General features: G+C 43.9%; 1 protein-coding gene across 5 annotated transcripts in view; it reads right to left on the bottom strand.

Annotated features, from left to right (window-relative positions):
• AK8 (adenylate kinase 8) overlaps positions 1-18,823 on the bottom strand; it is a 155,530-nt gene that overhangs the window by 54,866 nt on the left and 81,841 nt on the right. For all 5 annotated transcript variants that reach the window (XM_008005849.3, XM_008005846.3, XM_008005845.3 and 2 more), the window contains one exon: positions 15,628-15,769. In XM_008005849.3, coding sequence (XP_008004040.2) covers positions 15,628-15,769 — 142 coding nt within the window. The remainder of the gene's footprint in view (positions 1-15,627; positions 15,770-18,823) is intronic.

Below are 18,823 nucleotides of genomic sequence, written 5' to 3' on the forward strand. Positions count from 1 at the left end.
AAGTGCTGGGATTACAGGCTTGAGCCACCGTGCCCGGCCTGTCCCTGGTTTTTAATTGAGGAAACTGAGGTGCAGAGAAGCTAAGAACTTGCCCAAGTAGAAGCAGATCAGAGATGAGTTGCTCTGACTCCACACCGATGTTCCTTTACCCCTGCTGCCTCCCCGGCTACAGACTGAGCCTGGCTCTCTGTAGCAAACTCAGATTTCAACTTTGAATCTGTTGATAACATTATTTCAGTTGTATAGGGTATTTTCCAGTTCATCATTCCCGCCAATACATATTTTCCCAGCAAATATGTCCATTAGCCCAGCAAATGGTGGGCGGGGCTATTACTCCATTTGATGGTTAAGGAGACTTGACGCTTAGAAAGGGTAAGTAGCTGCCTATAGACCACTTGGCCAGTAGAGCAGCCAAGCAGGGCTGAGGGAAACAGGCTGTGAATTATCAGGAAGCTCTGGGGGCAAGGAAGGAAACTTGGGGTTCAAGAGAGATGGCTGCCAAATGTTTAAAGAAGGAGAAGAGCCCGGAAGAGGCAAGGCTGTGGGTCCCACCCCCAACATATGCCCCACCTTCTTCTTCACCCTTGTCCACAGACACTGTGGAAACAATGGCCACTTCCACCAAAGCTGCTCAATTTGAGGCAAAGACCTCAATCCCCAAGTGGACCTCTGTCTCGAGGTGCGAAGGGGCACGGCAGGCCTTTGCTGCATCACTGCCCATGAGACAAAGTCAGAAAGATGTCAGGTCCTGTTGCGGTCGGCCGCATGGGGGCTTCTGTTAGGACGGGGTTTCTGTGAGGATGAGGCTCGCAGCAAACTCGTCTTTAAGAAAGAGCTTTCTTCCAAAAAGAAAAGGCACCATGGCGCACACAGTCAATGATATGTATTCCAGCCCATGTCTGGTAAACTCTCGGATGATGGCAGCAAGGCAGGGTCACCCGGGTTCTATTAGCTCAATTAATGAGGAGTAAGATAAGGCTAACACCCTGCTCATCGGGCGGCTCGGGCCCAGAGCTGCAGTAATGGAGTTATTAACCTCCGTCAGCCACTGGATTTTGCTGCTGATTCCAACTCCATTTCCTAGTTCAGGCCTCCATTAATGGGCTGTTTATTATCCATAGTCCGCATAAGGATCAGCTGCAGAAATATGAGCGCTTCCTGGAAGCACCCGTGATAATGAAAGAGAGAGAGAATGGGGCGGGCAAGAAACCCTCTCTACTTTGCATTTGAATTTTTCTTAGGTCCTACTGCCATCCTCTTAAGAAATTATAGCATCCTTCTTACTTTGGACCACGTTAGAAATGACAAAGTCATTATCCAAGGGTTTCACTGTGTTGTCCCCCAAAAGCAACTGTCATGCGGAAATAAATTACGTCAAATGAGGAAGCTCTGACCTATAAACTATATGCCAGTCTGGTTTTCAATTTCATAAAGTACCACCATATTCCATCTTTTAAAATTTGACATAATCGAAACAAAAAAATCAAAACTGCGTTTAGCAGAATAATTTTATCAACGTTGTTAAATGCCGATTTAAAATTTCCAATTTGCTTCAGTTTGAACTGAAAAAAAAAAAAAATCCAGTTTTCTTGACTCGATGGGGTCCTGAACAAAAGGGCAATTTTGTCTTTGACTATTTCGGGGTCATTCGCCTCATCTGCTACCAGAAGAACAGGCTACGTTCCCCACTTCCAACTCAATGAGAAGAACAGGCTACGTTCCCCACTTCCAACCCAGGGAGAAGAACAGGCTACGTTCCCCACTTCCAACCCAGGGAGAAGAACAGGCTACGTTCCCCACTTCCAACCCAGGGAGAAGAACAGGCTACGTTCCCCACTTCCAACTCAATGAGAAGAACAGGCTACGTTCCCCACTTCCAACCCAGGGAGAAGAACAGGCTACGTTCCCCACTTCCAACCCAGGGAGAAGAACAGGCTACATTCCCTACTTCTAAGCCTTGCATCTTTAAAATGTCTTCCATAGATAAGGAAAGCAAGCAGGTCGCCATTAGAGAAAAAATATTTTTAAAGTTATTTGTACCAACCCATAGCGAGTGGATGTAGCAAATACTCTTTGAGGGTCATCCCTTCAATGTTTGCCATCTTACACTCTTTGTATTGAGCAGGAATCCAACATCACATGGGGAAGTGTCATAGTAAATGTGTTTACACTTCTTAACATATAGACGAATCTGTAGCATCCTATTCGGGGGCTGTGTGTGTGTATGCATGTATGTATTTATTTTCAGAGAGACAAGGTCTCCTTCTGTCACCCAGGCTGCGATGCAGGGGCACGATCACAGCTCACTGCAGCCTCTGATTCCTGGGCTCTGGCAATCCTCCTACCTTGGCCTCCCAAGTAGCTGGAACTACAGGTGTGCACCACCATGCGTGGCTTAGCGTGTAACTTGTTATGTGAGAACAGGCGAGAAGACAAACTCTCCCCTACACATTTGAATGAGAGTCGGCCCTGACAGGAAGTGCTCTGGGCACTCACATGCAGAGCAGGTCATAGCATCCACGGTATCCGTACAAGCTATCAACCACAGGCACACATCCTCCATCTACTCTCCAGAGCAGCAGTGCTGTGAGGTTAAAAGAGTAGAGATTATTGCCCCACTTAACAGATAAGGAAATTGACCTTAAATGTGTCTTCTTCAAACCAGCTAGCCAACAGGGAGGGATTAATGCAATCCCATTGCATAAAGGATAGAATGTAACAGTTCAGAGCAAAGAGCTGGGTTCAGGGCTGGCCCCTGCCATGGATCTTACCTGGCTGTGTGGCCTGGGGCAAGGACATGGCTTCTCTAAAGCTGGCAGACTTTCACCTGAGCAAACCTCCTTTACTGGGCTGTTGAATGGACAGAATCACATAGGAAACAACTGCATAATTGGCACTCAGTAAAGGCCAGATAGCAACACTATTACTCTTGTTGTTAAGATAATGATGATTATGAAGCAGGAGGGGGCAGGAGAGAGGAGGAGGGTAAGGGAAGAGTGTCCTCAATGGACGTGATCTGGGAACAAAGTGGGAGGGGCTGCTTCACGGCAGTCAGAGAATAAAAGGAGAATGAACTGAAAGATGAAGAAGGAGAAAGAGAAAGGCAGACAGGAAGTCGAGAAAGGCAGAGCAGAGATGCCCTGTGCAAAGCCATAGCAGTTTTGTCCTTGCAAATCGAAAAAGAAAGCTTCCAGACCCGAGGGGACAGGCTTGGCCCCGGCAGGCTGCACTGGGTGTGGAAGTTCCAGCCCCTTGTGCCTGGGGGTGGGTGTCTGCCGGCCTCCCTCCCCTCGGCAGCTCTGTTCTCTCCCACTTTCTGGAGGAAATGTCTCCGTGTGGATGGTCTGTTTAGCAAAAGCCAACAACGACAACTACAAACCCAGCACCAACGGGGAGCCATATGCAATGAGAAGAGACCTGTCACTGCCTTTCTGGGGACAACTGAACCTCTCTGGGCTCCTCTGGATGTGGGACACACATACCCATCTTATTTAAACAACAGTAATAAATAAAAATTCAGAAACCACCACATCCTCAAAGGAACCTATATAGTAATTTCCAGTTTGCACAAAATGACCTGGCACCCAAATGAGTTAATCAGAAATATCATTCTTGGGTGGTTTCCTGAGAGTCCTAAAATGTAGTCCAATGAATAGAGAAAAAGATACTCCAGAAAACAACACCAAGATTAAAACTCCCTGCTACCATTTTGCTGAATTTCATTGCCACTGACTCATCTAGGTCCCTCCTTTTACATCTTTTTCCAGGGATTTCTGAGATAGCATGACCAAGACCTTGCGGGGGAGGGTTAAGATCACAGCTTGCCCTGCCCCCTCCCTCCTTGCAGCGCGGAGGGAAAAGAGGATGCAAAAAAACAGCGGGTCTCATACACGGCAAACTTCCCAACATCAATCAGAATCCTATACTCTTTCTCTGTAGTAAGCATTAATTTTAAAAGAAAATACTGGGCTACAAACTTGCCGCATGAAATGAATTATTTTACAGTCAGGCAGAGGGCAGGTTTCTGGATGCAGCCATGAACACAGTTCTTTCTTTGTTTCTTTCTTCTTTCTTTCATCCTTTTTTTTTTTTTCTTTACTATTATTATTACGTTTTAACAAACTTTATAGCCCATTTTATTTGTTCTCAAATAACTTTTTCTCCTTCTTTTCGACAGATCAATTACTTGGTTTGTTTCCCTTACTGTATGATGTTAGAATCAAGAGATTGATACTGCTCAGTGGAATATAATTTAGTATTATGTGCCACGGGTTTATGAGGTAGGAGTCAGACAAAACATTGCATTTGAACACTATCCATTTATTAGCTCTAAGAAGAGATTTATATTTGACAAGGAGACAATAACTTTGTTTTCTGATAAGCCAAAGAAGTCTATTTTTGTGTCCAATACACGGAGTAGCTTACCCTTCCCCAATAACTCTATTTACTAGTGTGAATATATTTTAATAATAAAATTGATATATATGTAAATTTATTTTAATCTAATTTCATCGACCCTTCCTTAAAAAAAGAGCCTTTGTAGATTGTTTTCATATCTGAATTATAGATTTCTGTATCGTATTCCCAGATTGATTTCTAGGCTATAATTCTGTCAAGATTTCCTCCTGGTGTCAAAAACAGCAACACCACCAGCTAGAGTGTTTTATAATTGGCATCACAGCCGAACCAGAATTACAGTCCTGATAGTCATCCCGGTGCTAGGTGGATTCATTTTAGAATATTTCTCTTTCTTAGCCTGTATCTGAACTTGAAGGTTTATGGCTAAAATTACTTTCTGAGTTAATCATAAAAATGTTTAATTGAAAGCTAAGGTGCTGGAAACGGAAGGGACAGAGATGAGAAAGGAGGAAGGAAAATGCAACCTCAATGACTACAAAAGGATGATTAACAGCAGCATATGATTAAATCTACATTGTAAATAAAGATTTTTTTCTTCCTACCTGTCCTTCGCCCTAGGGTCAAATAAATTAAATTGGCATTATTTACTTAGTCTTTAGAACGTGATTTTCACTCCGTGGTGAACGGAGGAGGGTTTCCTTGCACCCCTGCCCTAAATCAAATGGTTCTTGAATATTCCTCCTTGTGTGCTTTTGAGCACTGTGCCCTCCCCTGTGTTGGTCCTGTAGTACTGGTGCTTGGGCTCCATAAGTAAAACAGTCATTTTTCCCCTCAGGCTTCAGAAAGCCAACACTAGATTCTCTCCCCTGACCTGTTAATGACACCCTGCCCCTGCCTTCTTTAAAGTGATTGTTGTGCATTTTCCCCAGTGCCTTTCATCTTCAGGTAGCTGATGAGCTCACAAAGAAGCTATGCAGGCCAGGAGCAGTGGCTCACGCCTGTAATCCCAGCACTTTGGGAGCCCAAGGCCGGTGGATCACTTGAGGTCAGGAGTTCGACACCAGCCTGACCAATGTCAGATGGTGAAACCCCGTCTCTACTAAAAATACAAAATTAGCTGGGCGTGGTGGCATGCGCCTGTAATCCCAGCTACTTGGGAGGCTGAGGCAGGAGAATCACTTGAATCTGGAAGGCGGAGGTTGCAGTGAGTCAAGATCGTGCCATCGCACTCCAGCCTGGGCAACAAGAGCAAAATTCTGTCTCATAAAAAAAAAAAAAAAGCCATGCAGCTGGTGCTGTGACATTAACCATGTCTGTGGCATTAACTGTGTTAGGAAGAACAGAGGGTGGACGCTTAGCCTTTGGGTACTTGGTCCCCGGAATTTCACAGGAATAATGATAGTAAAACAGGATGCTCAGGTTAAGACGGTCAGATCCCTGCTGCCCTGGGCCTAAATAGAGGTTTCAGTCTTCCAATGGGAAGCTCGGTAGCCCAAACTCTAGGGATATAATTCAGAGTTGAGGAGATTCTAACTGTGGGAAAGGCAGAATAATGCCTGCCCCCAACTCCAAGATGTTCACCTCCTAATTCTCAGATTCTGTGAATTCTCAGATTCTGTGAATAGGTTATCGTACAAGGAACAAGGAACTTTGCAGACCGGATTAAGTTAAGGACTGTGTTGATATGATAAGATTATCTCAGGTTATCTGGGTGGGCCCAATCTAATCACATAGCTCCTTAAAATCTGAGACCCTTTCCCAGCTCTGGTCTCAGGGAGACATGAGTACAGAGGAAGCGTTGGAGTTGCACTATGGCCTCAGAAGATGGTTGGAGGGGCCGTGAGCCAAGGAATGCGGGCAGCCTCCAGAAGGTGGAAGAGGTGAGGAAATGGATTCTGCCCTAGAGCCTCCAGGAAGGAATGCAGCCCTGACAGTGCCATGATTTTTAGCACTACAGAATTTAAAGACAATAAATTTGTGTTGTTTTAAGCCACCAAGGTTGTGGTAATTTATTACGGCAATATAGGTAACTAATATGCCAACTCACACTATTCTTAGACAAACCACCAGCCTATTCAAAGGTAAAGGATTTACAAAATATATCCATCTTGGGACTCAGTTATAGGTGCTACCAAAAAATGGAAGGAAAGGGGCATAAAAGTAAAAAAAAAAAAAAAAGAGAGAGAGAGAGAGACAATGAATAGCCATTAGAAAACAAATTACTCCAGGAAACATAAGAACATTTTAGATAAAACCTTACCAGAATGTTCTAAATAATTTAAAGAGAATGGGCTCCATGATACAGGAAGTGAAAGAAAAGATGATGAGATTTTTTTAAAAAGGAGATGCAAAGAAAGCTAACAAAATGAAGGAAAAATACCTAAGGGAAAAGTAAAAGCATTATGGAAACAAAAAATCAAATGAAAAGCAGCAATAAATAAACACAGCAGAGAACAGTCAGTTACCATGAAGGTCAGAGTCGAGAAAATAATACCCAAAGAGTAAGATAAAAGCCACCAGCAGAAAATCCAAATTATGAAAAGCTGATGACAAATATCTTATACACACATAATTGGTCTTACTGAAGAAGAAAACCAAGCAAATGAACCTGAAAAATATTAATATATCTACTAGAAGAAAACTCTCCTGAAACACCGTAAGTGAAAGGGTTCCTAATGTCCAGAGAAAAGTAATAAGGAGAACCAAGACTGAGCTATGGCCTGGTGATTGTAAATGAACTTAAAGAGAAGGGGGTTGGGAACACAGACAGGCAGAGAGAGACAGAGAGATCTCATGAACACCCAGGCAAAAGAAACACATGTATAGGCCGGGCGCGGTGGCTCATGCCTGTAATCCCAGCACTTTGGGAGGTCAAGGCGGGTGGATCACCTGAGGTCAGGAGTTCAAGATCAGCCTGGTCAACATAGTGAAACCCTGTCTCTACTAAAATACGAAATTAGCTGTGCATGGTGGCACACATCTGTAATCCCAGCTACTCAGGAGGCGGAGGCAGGAGAATCACTTGAAGCCAGGAGGGGAAGGTTGCAGTGAGCTGAGATTGCGCCACTCCAGCCTGGGTGACAGAATGAGACAGACAGACAGAAAGAAAAGAAAAGAAAAGAAAAGAAAAGAAAAGAAAAGAAAAGAAAAGAAAAGAAGGAAGGAAGGAAGGAAGGACGGAAGCACGGACAAGATAGACATCTGAGAGAAGGGATTTGGAACACGGAGGGCCGGGGAGGAGCTTGAGGGGAGAAAGACAGAAATACGATCAAAGAATTCTTTGCTAGATGTTGTTTACAAGTAAAAATAACAGAGAGACATTCTCAAGTATGCAAGAATTCAGGAAGTTTAGTATCTATGTACCCTTGCTGAAAATGACTCAAAGATAAATAATCCATTCAAATGAAAGGCAAAATCAAAATTAATAAATGAAGAGGTTGAAATACATAAACAGCTGGTGTTGAAATCTTAATCCAGTTTTAGAGAGAATAAAAACTTTATAAGTATAGCAATTATAGTCAAAAACAGAATATAATTGTTATATTTCTAGAAAGAAAAGTTTAATCAATACTGATTAAAAACAATAATCTGTGCATAATAGACTGGCACAGAAAAATTTCAGGATATATCTGTCCCTGGCTCCCCCAAAATGGAGAATGGTTGGAGAAGGGGGATGAGGAGGCAGTACATGTGGGATCCTTTTTTGACATCGTTTTTTTTTTTTTCTTTTGAGACTGAGTCTTGCTCTGTCGCACAGGCTGGAGTGCAGTGGCACGATCTTGGCTCACTGTAACCTCCGCCTCCTGGGTTCAAGCAGTTCCCTGCCTCAGCCTCCTGAGTAGCTGGGACTACAGGCGCCCGCTAATTTTTGTATTTTCAGTAGAGACTGGGTTTCACCATAATGTCCAGGCTGGTCTTGAACTCTGGACCTCGTGATCCACCCGCCTCGGCCTCCCAAAGTGCTGGGACTGCAGGCGTGAGCCACCGCGCCCAGCCGACATCTTTCATATGAAGGCGTCAAGATATTCTGCTGCATTTCAAAATCAACAAACTGAGAAATAAGGTTTAATCAAGTTATGTTGAAGAGACTATTAGAACTACAAACGGATATCTTCTAAATTAATGGAAGTGGGGCAGGTAAGAAGCTAATAATAACAAGAACAAAACTCAAAACACATCCCATAAAGAAAAGATGGAAAACAAAGGAAACCATAACGAAGCACAAAATAAAGTAAGAAAAGCAAAAATAAGTGGGATAGACCCAACTATTCAAGGAAAAAGACACTCAGATTGAAGAAAAAATATCAAACCCAATTTCATCCTGTCCACAGTGAAGACGACGTCTACGGGTTCCACCCATGCAACCAGAGCTTCCACATAGCTTTTTAGTAGTGTCATCAACAAAAAATAAGAGAAGCAAAATAGCTGAAAGTAAAACTTAGGAACATGCAAATGTAACAAATTAGAGTTTGGATTCCAGATAAAAATGGCTTTTTGAAAACAGCACCAGATTTTGTTTCTTCCCCAAATCCCACAGAAAAATGACAAGAAAGGTACTTTGAAAAACTAACCCGCAAGCACAGAAAGAACAGGGAAGAGGAAGGCAGTCAGACAAAGGACTTTCCCTTTTCGATGCTGGAAAGCAGACTTGGACCACAGGCAACGAGCTGAGGTGGCCTCAGAAAGCCAAATCCTAAATCAGTAATAGGAAAACTGAGAATCAACCTCATCTTCCCCAGAAAATCCTCAAAAGGCTCAGGCACAGGTGCCACCTGGGAGCTGGTGGCTGAAATAAGGGGGCTTGGTTGAAATTTGTTTGAGAAGAGAGTGAGTCCTAGATCCTTTCCTCACTCCACCCAGGTGAGTGAATGTCTCTCCTCCACTTGGGAAGAAATGAAACATTTATTCTCTAGAGAGGATAAAATACAGGCTCTTTGGGCTGAAGAATGCCAAGCACAGTTGAGAGCCTGAGTCTATGGCAAACACAAGGGAATTAGGTAAAAGTATGCAAACTGCATGCAGTATGTCAGACCCCTCCCCTGCCCTTCCCACTGTCCTGCTTCTCCCCTGGACCCCCAGAGAGGGGCTCCTGGCAGAAGGCCTTTATCCTCCAGCAGGAGACTGCATGAGTCCTCTCTGGGGAATCTGAGCAGCCCAGAGAAAAAGACCTAAAGATGTTGACACTTGGTGGGAGGGATGGCCCAATTTTATCACCCCAATGATATCACCCTACAGTGAAGACTAAGCCTGTGGGCTCTATCCATGCACTCAGAGCTTCCAAATCGCTTTTTCAGTCTCCCATGCTTAGACATGAGCAAACAACCAAGGGTAATCCAACATCTAAGGGTAAAAAAAGACTCTGCTGAGAAAGAATAAGACCAAGACAAACAAAAATTCTATAGAAACTGATTATGCAGAAAGGAAGAGGAAAAAAGCCTATCTCCCCATCCTCCCAACAAAATCAAACATGTCATTAACATTTTAAGAGATAAAAAATCCACAAAACAAGATCAAGAAACTATAAAAGGAATATTCAGAAAACAAAAAGCTCTTGAATATTACAGAAATAAACAAACCCAAGAGCAGAAATTAGAATTCAATAAAAATGTTGGAAGAGAAAGTTGAGGAAATCTCCCAAAAAGTAGAGCCAAACAAAACAAAAAGCAGTAATTGATCACACACACACACACACACACACAAAATACAAAGGAAAAAAGATATTTTTACAACATTTAGAAGGCCAGTCCTGAAGATCCAATGCCCAAATAACAGGAGTTACAGAGAGAATAGAAAAAAGGGGAAAAAATCATTAACAAAATAATTCAAGAAAATGTCCCAGGACTGAAGGACACAGGTTTCAAGATTAATTTCTGGTACAGTGGAGTAAATCTGACCTATACCGAGGATATAATGAAATTTCACTGTGAAATTTCAGAACCCTGGAGACAAAGGAAAGAGCCTACAAACTTCCACAGAAAGAAAAAAGTCACATATAAAGGATCAGGATCAGATCGGCATTGGACTTCTTAGCAACACTGGAGATTCAAAATTTGACGGGAAAATCATTTCCAGCCTATAATTTCTCACCCAATCAATCTATCCAACAAGTATGAAGATAGAATAGACACTTTCAGATAGAATAGTAGGGCCCCTCAAAATTTACCTCCCATACACTCTTTCTCAGGAAGTTACTGATAGATGTGTTCAACCAAAACAAGGTAGTAAACCAAGAAAAAGGAAGCCATGCGATACAGAAATAAAATATCTAACATGGGAGAGGGGTAAAGAGAATCTTCAGTGTAGTAGTGAATAACAATCCCAAAATGATTGTTGTGTACAGGCATAAAGGGTGACTTCTTCAATTTAGAACACATATGTTGCCGGTGTAACAGCCTACTGCTTTTAAACCATCTTTTTAACTTAAGACGCAACTAGAGGTTATGCTTTGTCAAATCAAGGGGGTATATAAAAGGAAGATGTATGACTTAGGAAACAGAGACTCCAACTCAAAAGAAAGCCAAAGGGAATTCCTCTGATTATAGTAAAGAAAAGCCCTTGATGATCAACTATGCAGTAAGCCTAGAAAAAATCCAGTCCAAACAGGAGAGGAATGGGAGTAACCAAGAAGAAAAAACAACCTGAAACTGATAGATTACACAGTATGATGGACTTTGTGGGAAACTGTTCTGAAAGGCTATTATGAGATGTGGAAATAATTAACTAATAGATACAAAGAAAACTAGACAAGTGAAAAAGCAAGATGATTATTAACTTCAGGGAAATCAAAAAGAAAGGAAAGGCAAAACAACAAAAAAAGCTAACACCTTCCAGCTGAGTTAGATGCCTTAAAGCAGGTTTCCTAGAAAAACCACACAACTGTATGCTTATATCTCATTGGCCAGAACTTAGTGTTGTGGCTCCATATAGCTGTAAAGAAGACTGGAAAATAGGATCTTTTATTTTTAGACACCAATGTACTTTTCGGAAAATTGATCTTTTGTTATTGAGGAGGAAAGTTAGAACAAATGTTGGGGTAGATAATTAGTTGTCTGTCACTGATGGTCACTTTCATCAAGAATACATTTCACAATGAACACATAGCTGACAGAAACCTTTATGCACTAAATAACATAGCACCAAAACACATAAAGCAAAAACTGTAGGAAACACAATAAAAATTAATGGCACAAGATATTCAAATTACGTTAATATATTTAAAGATAGGGAAAAGGATGATTTTCCAGGAAGAGATCAATTGCACAAGAAAAGAGAGAAATCTGAATTGACCAAACACCATGAACAAAATCAATCAAATTGTTAACAAGCTACCTCTGCCCCATAAGTGCCAGATCCTAAAAACAGTTACTGCTGGAGTTTTAAAAACTCTCTCAGATATGGAGAAAGAAAGAAAATCTATGAAACTTTCACATTACTGATACTAAAGCCTAACAAAGCACAAGAATGTGGAAAAATTCTAATCCATCCTATATATGCATATTAATGCAAAAAAACTAAATAAAAATGTAGCCAATACAATCCAACAGCATGCTAATTTCCTTGTGCTGCCATTATCATGTTATGACAAACTTAGCTGCTTAAAGATACTCAAATTTGGGCTGGGTGTGGTGGCTCACACCTGTAATCCCAGAACTTTGGGAGGCCAAGGTGGGCAGATCATGAGGTCAGGAGATCAAGACCATCCTGGCTAATATGGTGAAATTCCATCTCTACTAAAAACACAAAAAATTAGCCGGGCATGGTGGTGGGCGCCTGTAGTCCCAGCTACTCAGGAGGCTGAGGCAGGAGAATGGTGTGAACCTGGGAGGCGGAGCTTGCAATAAGCCAAGATCGCACCACTGCACTCCAGCCTGGGAGACAGAGCGAGACTCCATCTCAAAAAAAAAAAAAAAAAAGAAAAAAGAAAAAAAAAATACTCATATTCGGCTAGGTGCGGTGGCTCACGCCTGTAATTTCAGTGCTTTGGGAGGCTGACGCGGGTGGACCACCTGAGGTCAGGAGTTCAAGACCAGCCTGGCCAACATGGTGAAACCTGTCTCTAATAAAAATACAAAAATTAGCCATGCATGGGTGGCACACACTTGTAATCCCAGCTACTCAGGAGGAAGAGGCAGGAGAATCACTTGAACCTGGGAGGCAGAGATTGCAGTGAACAGAGATCATGCCACTGCACTCCAGCCTGGGCGACAGAGTGATACTCGTCTCAAAAAAAAAAAGAAAGAAAGAAAGAAAAGAAAAAAAGATAATCAAATGTATTATCTCACAGTTTCTGTAGGTCAGAAATCTGGTATGAGTCTAACTGGACTTAGGTCAAGGTATCAGCCAGAGCTGTAGTTCTCACCAGGGGTTCACTGTTTGTTGGTCGAATTCATTTCTTCTCACATTTTCCATGGCCTCCATCTTTGAGCCACCAATGCTATGTCATGCTTAGAAATCTCTCTGACTTCCTCTTCTGCCCTCAGTCAGGAGGGAACTCTGCTTTTAAGGGTTTATGTGATTATTCTGGGCCCACCCAGATAGTCCAGGTTGACCTTTCTATTTTAAGGTCAACTGATTAGTAATCTTAAGTATATATGCAAAGTCCCTTTTGTCATATAATATACATTCAAAGGCATGACAGCAGGGGAGTAAAGGTCATAAGGGTCAAAAGTCTATGTGCCACAAGCAGGAGAATCATATACCATGAAAGAACAATATGCCATGACCAAACCAGTTATTACAGGAACAAAAGATTGGCTTACTATTATTAATATAATTTATAATATCAATATGTCAAAAAGAGAAAAAACAATTTTAAAGGATGCTGAAAAGCTCTTGATAAAATTCAACAGTAACAAGAGATTTTAAATCATAGAGCTATCTTCTTTAACTTCATACGAATTGTATGCACTTCAAACCAAAAGCCAGTAGCACCTTAATGTCAGCAGTACCAGGACAGCCCTTATGGTCAGGAAAAACCACCCTGTCGATCATGACACCCTATTCTGAAAGTACCGCCCAACAAGAGTAAAATGAAAAGTATAAATATTGAAAAGGAAGAGGTGGCTGGGCGCGGTGGCTCAAGCCTGTAATCCCAGCACTTTGGGAGGCCGAGACGGGTGGATCACGAGGTCAGGAGATCGAGACCATCCTGGCTAACACGGTGAAACCCCGTCTCTACTAAGAAATACAAAAAACTAGCCAGGCGAGGTGGCAGGCGCCTGTAGTCCCAGCTACTCGGGAGGCTGAGGCCGGAGAATGGCGTGAACCCGGGAGGTGGAGCTTGCAGTGAGCTGAGACCCGGCCACTGCATTCCAGCCTGGGTGACAGAGCGAGACTCCGTCTCAAAAAAAAAAAAAAAAAAAAAAAAAAAGAAAAGGAAGAGGCAAAAGGATGAGTATTTGTAGATGACATGATCATCTACCTGAAAAACTCAAGAGAATCAACTGAAAAACTATCCAAAACAGTAGGAGGGTTTGAGAAGGTGGCTGGAGTACAAAATAAGTAAGCCAAAATCAATGTCTTTTATACACTCTTGAAAAACCCACTTAGAAAATACGGAATGAAAAGATCTTACTATAATATCAGTAAGAAGAACAAGAGATAATATACCTAGAAATAAAATAAAAAATGCGAGACCCAAGGAAGTGTTCATATTTTCACTAGAAGCAAAGACAGGATATAGCCATGTCAAATTGTAATGGGTTATATTAGTCCATTTCACACTGCTATAAGTAACTACTTCAGATTAGGTAATTTATAAAGGAAAGAGGTTTAATTGATTCACAGTTCCACATGGCTGGGGAGGCCTCAGGAAACTTACAGTCACCGCAGAAGGTAAAGGGGAAGCAAGGCACATCTTACATGGCAGCAGGAGAGAGAGAACAAATGGGGAGGTGCCACACTTTAAAACCATCAGATCTCATGAGAACTCATTCACTATCAAGAGAACAGCATGGGGGAACCGCCCCCATGACCCAATCACCTCCCACCAGGTCCCTCCTTAACATGTGGGGATTATAGGTCAAGACAAGATTTGGGTGGGAACCCAGAGCCGAATCATATCACAGATCAATTTGAAAATCTAAGGCAATTCCAGCTAAAATTTCAATGGCAGTTTCTTTTTGTACATGATAAAATCATTATAGTGTTCAGTTGGAATAATAAATATATAAAATAGACAATAAAGATTAATGAGAGGGCCTTATCCTGCATTGACTATTGAAATATAATATATGACAAAAGTAAAGCAGTTAAACAGAGTGGTACTACTGCAGAAATGGACACTCAGACAAGAGAAAGTTCAGACATAGGCCCAGTATATTGAGAGACTAAACACACAGTTTGATGATGGTCAGATCATGTGTAAAAACAGAACTGGAACCCACAACCTGCGGCAACCTGCCCAGGGAGTCAGACCACAATCTCTGCAGCAATCAGCCCCAAAGGGCCAGGACTTGATCAGGAATTGATAGCTTCCCTCATTTTTGCCACCATTTGCAAGGTAGGACCAACCAGAGAAAGTCAAATATGTTCCCTTAACCCGTCACATAGGAGGCCCCACCTCTAGTTAGCCCACCCAGCTTCCCCAAGCCAACAGCCTCCAACTAGGGCACAGTAGAACCGAAGCCTTCCCCACCTTCCACTAGAATGCTGTCACCTCTGCTGCCTGCCTGTGAGTGTCTGCCAAAACGCCAAGCAATGGTGGCTGACCCCTTGCTATTGCAAGCTCAGACTAAATAGCCTTTGTTTGCTTTTACTTGGGTGGGCTTCATTGCTCACAATATATACAATTGCGATGAGCTCTCAAGTTCAAACTAGTAGAGGGAAGACAGAACATCCAATGATAGTCAACAGTCTGAACAAATGGTTAACCATTTGGAGGGGAAAAAAAAGGCGACTCATACTGCCTACTTACATCAAAATAAATATCAGCTACATCAAAGATTTAAATGTAAAAATGAAACTGTAAAAATAGTAGAAGAAAACATCCGTTGATTTGTATAACAATTTCCCAAAGAAGGCAAGACTGGTATTTATTACTGTTTTACAGATGAGGGTCCAGCAAGGAGAGTGAAAGCCAGTATTTGAACCCAAGCCTGACTCCTAGTCCACCAGGCAGATGGGGTGAGTGGGAATGGGGGTGACCAGGAGACATTCCACTTCAGGAACACGTGAAGGCTTGTGTAACCTGGACCCCATCAGCTGAGCCTTGGAGGGGGGGTGCCCAGGGGCTTGGCCAGGGCTGCAGGCTTGGCTGAGGCCACTCACCTGTTGGGATTGTAGCCCAGGCTGTTTAGCAGGTGTGCCTGGTCCAGGTCCCGCGGGACGCCGTGCAGCACCCAGCCTTTCTGGATGCAGTCCTGCTGGTCCAGACGCTGGCTCAGCACCTTCATGAGGAGGCTGTCAGGAACTGCAGAGAAGGGCGACAAGTGAGCACCCTGCTGGCCTGTAGCCCATGGGTCCTGGGCTTCCTGACCATACTTGACCATTGATCGAGCTGCTGAAGAAGTGGGTCTAGGTGGAGCCACTTGGACAAGGCTGTCAGTGCCTATTTCCCAGGTCCCTCCTCGGTCCCCAGCAACAGGGCTGCGTGAGACAGGAAATGCGCTGGCTGACCTTGACTTCAGTCTTTCCATTTCCTGGACAAGACACCATCCCCACCTGCAACCCAGTGAGATGTAAGCAGCTGTCCCCCTGTCTTAGTCCATTTGGGCTGCTATAGCACAATCCCATAAACTGGGTGCCGGGGAAGTCTAAGATTAAGTCAGATTCAGCGCCTGGAAAGGGCCTATTTTCTGGTTCACAGATGGTGCCTTCTTGCTTCATCCTCACCTGGTGGAAGAGGTGAGGAGTCTCTCTGGGGTCTCCCTTATACGGGCACTAATCCTATCCACAAGGGCCCCCACCCTGTGACCTCACCACCTCCCAAAGGTCCCACCTAAACCATTGTCTTGGGGATTAGATTTTAGCATATGAATTTTGGGAGGACACATTCAGACCACAGCACCCACTATGGGCCCAGTTTTGACAGCAAACACTTTGCCTGGAAGCACACCAGCCCCAGCTGCAGTTTCAGTTTTCCTCAAATGGGATCGTGCCAGTGCCCCCAAAGCTCTCTGCTAGTCTGTAATGCACTAGCAACCCCCACTCCTCTCTTTCCCCAAATTCTCCAATTTTCCCCTCCTTGATGCTGAGAATGAAGTCTCTCCCGAGAATCACAGACTAGTTATAACCAAAGACTGAAATAAAGTCCTATGGAGAATGAGATATTGAGAAGCCTCTTGTTTACATTGCGGCAATTGACATTTTCCTGAAATTCATACCTCTCTTCCCAGACTCATTAAATGTCCTATGTTGCTAATGTACTGCGTTCTAGCAATTTGCACTGCGTTTCCTGCACTTTGCACTCATTTTTCCAGAAATACTTGGTAAATATTACCATTGTTTGCTATGACTGTGGCCCCGATTGGAACTGGTTCCTAGGGGTGTGGTGGCAGTGAGTTCGGCAGTTTCTCTGGAAGCTGCCTCGTTGCCCTCCTACCGACTGCCCGGGTGTCTGGCAAGAGGGCCTGAAGCACACATTTGAAACCTTCCACAGGGCCCCCCAGGCTGACAGCCAGGTGAACATGGAAGGAAGAGATGCCGAAAAATCACTACCAGCCGTTTTCCCCTGTGGCCGTGACTTGCTGGGTTGCTGCCCTTGCCACCAAAAAACCATAAACCTAATTCTAAGCAATCTACATTTCCCTGAATGTGTTCTCTCTCAAGTCCTTCATCCTTTCTTCCCCAGTCCCCAGGAAAGAGCAGAAAAGGGTTTTGCTTTCACGAGAACATCGGGCTACCTAGCATGAATGAGAAGTCACTTCAGCGAATCCCATCCCTTCTTCCCCTGCTTCAAACCTGCAGTGGCCCCCCAGTGCTCTGAGGATAAAGAACAGTCTCCTTTCCAGGGCAAGGTCTGCGCCCTGCCTTCCTCCCAGGTGAATCTTCCCAGCTTGCACCTCCCTTCGCATGTGCCACCTCCTCCATCCGGAACACCCTTCTCCCACACCCTGCCTGGGTTCAGCCTTCAAACTCAGCCTCAGGGCCACGGTGGGATGTTCCCTCCCCAGGGAAGTCTCTGCGGACAGCCCTCAGCCTGCACTTCTCATCCTCCCTCACTTGCCACCCTTGTTATCACAAGGGTACTTCTCTCTGGGTGATTCTTTCTTTAATGTCTGCGTCTCTCTCCTGGGTGGGTCCCATCAGAACAAAGGACCATGTCTCTCTCATTTTTCCCTGCCTAGAACAATGCCTGGCACATAGTAGATGTTGAATAAATAGAAGGCTTCTCTTTTTCAAACGCTTCACTGCAACTAATCAACTCTGTTAAAACCAACTTGACCAGACTTTGGGGAAGCCAGGTGGTAGAGAGAAGAACATGGGCTTGGGGCGTTCACAAATCTAGGTCTCATCTCAGCTCTTCCCTTCCTTGCTGTCTCATCTCCAGTCTCTCACTCTCCGAGTCTCAGCTTCCTATCTGCTGAAAGTGGGTCACAGGACCCATCGTGACCAGTTCACACCACATTTACAACTCCAGCACATAGCGGACACTCAGAGGTGGTGGCTGTTACTTTTCAATTCAGGAGATGTGTGTGGGGAAGTGATGCTTCATGAATATTTTCATGCTTGCCCGTGGTCAGGGCGTCTCAGCAAAGACTGTTGGCACCTGGGATAAAGGATGACCAATTAAGAACAGCCTTGGAAGTTAAAGACAGAGATCGGCAGAGAGACTCAGGGACCTCTGCCCCAGACATTTGTTTACATTGAAAGGGCTGTAAACCTAGTGATCTCCTCCTCCTCTCCTCTGAAGAAGTCGGAGTCGGTTCCTTCCAGGGTAAAGCTCGGGAGGGAGCTGGCATGTTGTCCCGCATAAGCTCCAAGAGTCACAATGTTGGGGCTCCCCTCCCGCTATAGACCCCCTGTACACTCGGGGTGCACTTGGCTCTTTCCACATTGCCTGTGAGGACCTGGGCGTGGGGAGCCAGCTCTGAGATTACTGTGTAAATGAATTTAGTCTGTTCTCTGATCCAGAGACCTTGTGTTTTCTTGCCAGGATGAATAAACACTGATTTAAAACAATGTGGGGTAAGAATCTGCCATAGAGCCTTCCAGTCCAGGCTTATCCTTAATATTTACAGATATTTTCACGGAAAGAAGAAACCAATACAGAAATAACCCTTTCCCCACGATTCACCCAGTGGGTAGTCGCTGACCATGTGGGCTGTGCCAGGCACTGTGCTTGACATGGGCTACGGGCTACACAGCAAGCCTGACTGCCAAGGCTCGCGGGCTCCTGAAATTCACGCTGTCTCTGGGAGACAAACATTACCCAGGTAACAAATAACCATTTCTGAGAGTCATGAGTACTGTGAAGAAAATCAACCAAATGATGGGAGGCTGCTGCTTTCATTGGGCCTAGGAC

Source organism: Chlorocebus sabaeus, chromosome 12 (genome assembly GCF_047675955.1).
Source record: "Chlorocebus sabaeus isolate Y175 chromosome 12, mChlSab1.0.hap1, whole genome shotgun sequence".
Classification (NCBI taxonomy): domain Eukaryota; kingdom Metazoa; phylum Chordata; class Mammalia; order Primates; family Cercopithecidae; genus Chlorocebus; species Chlorocebus sabaeus.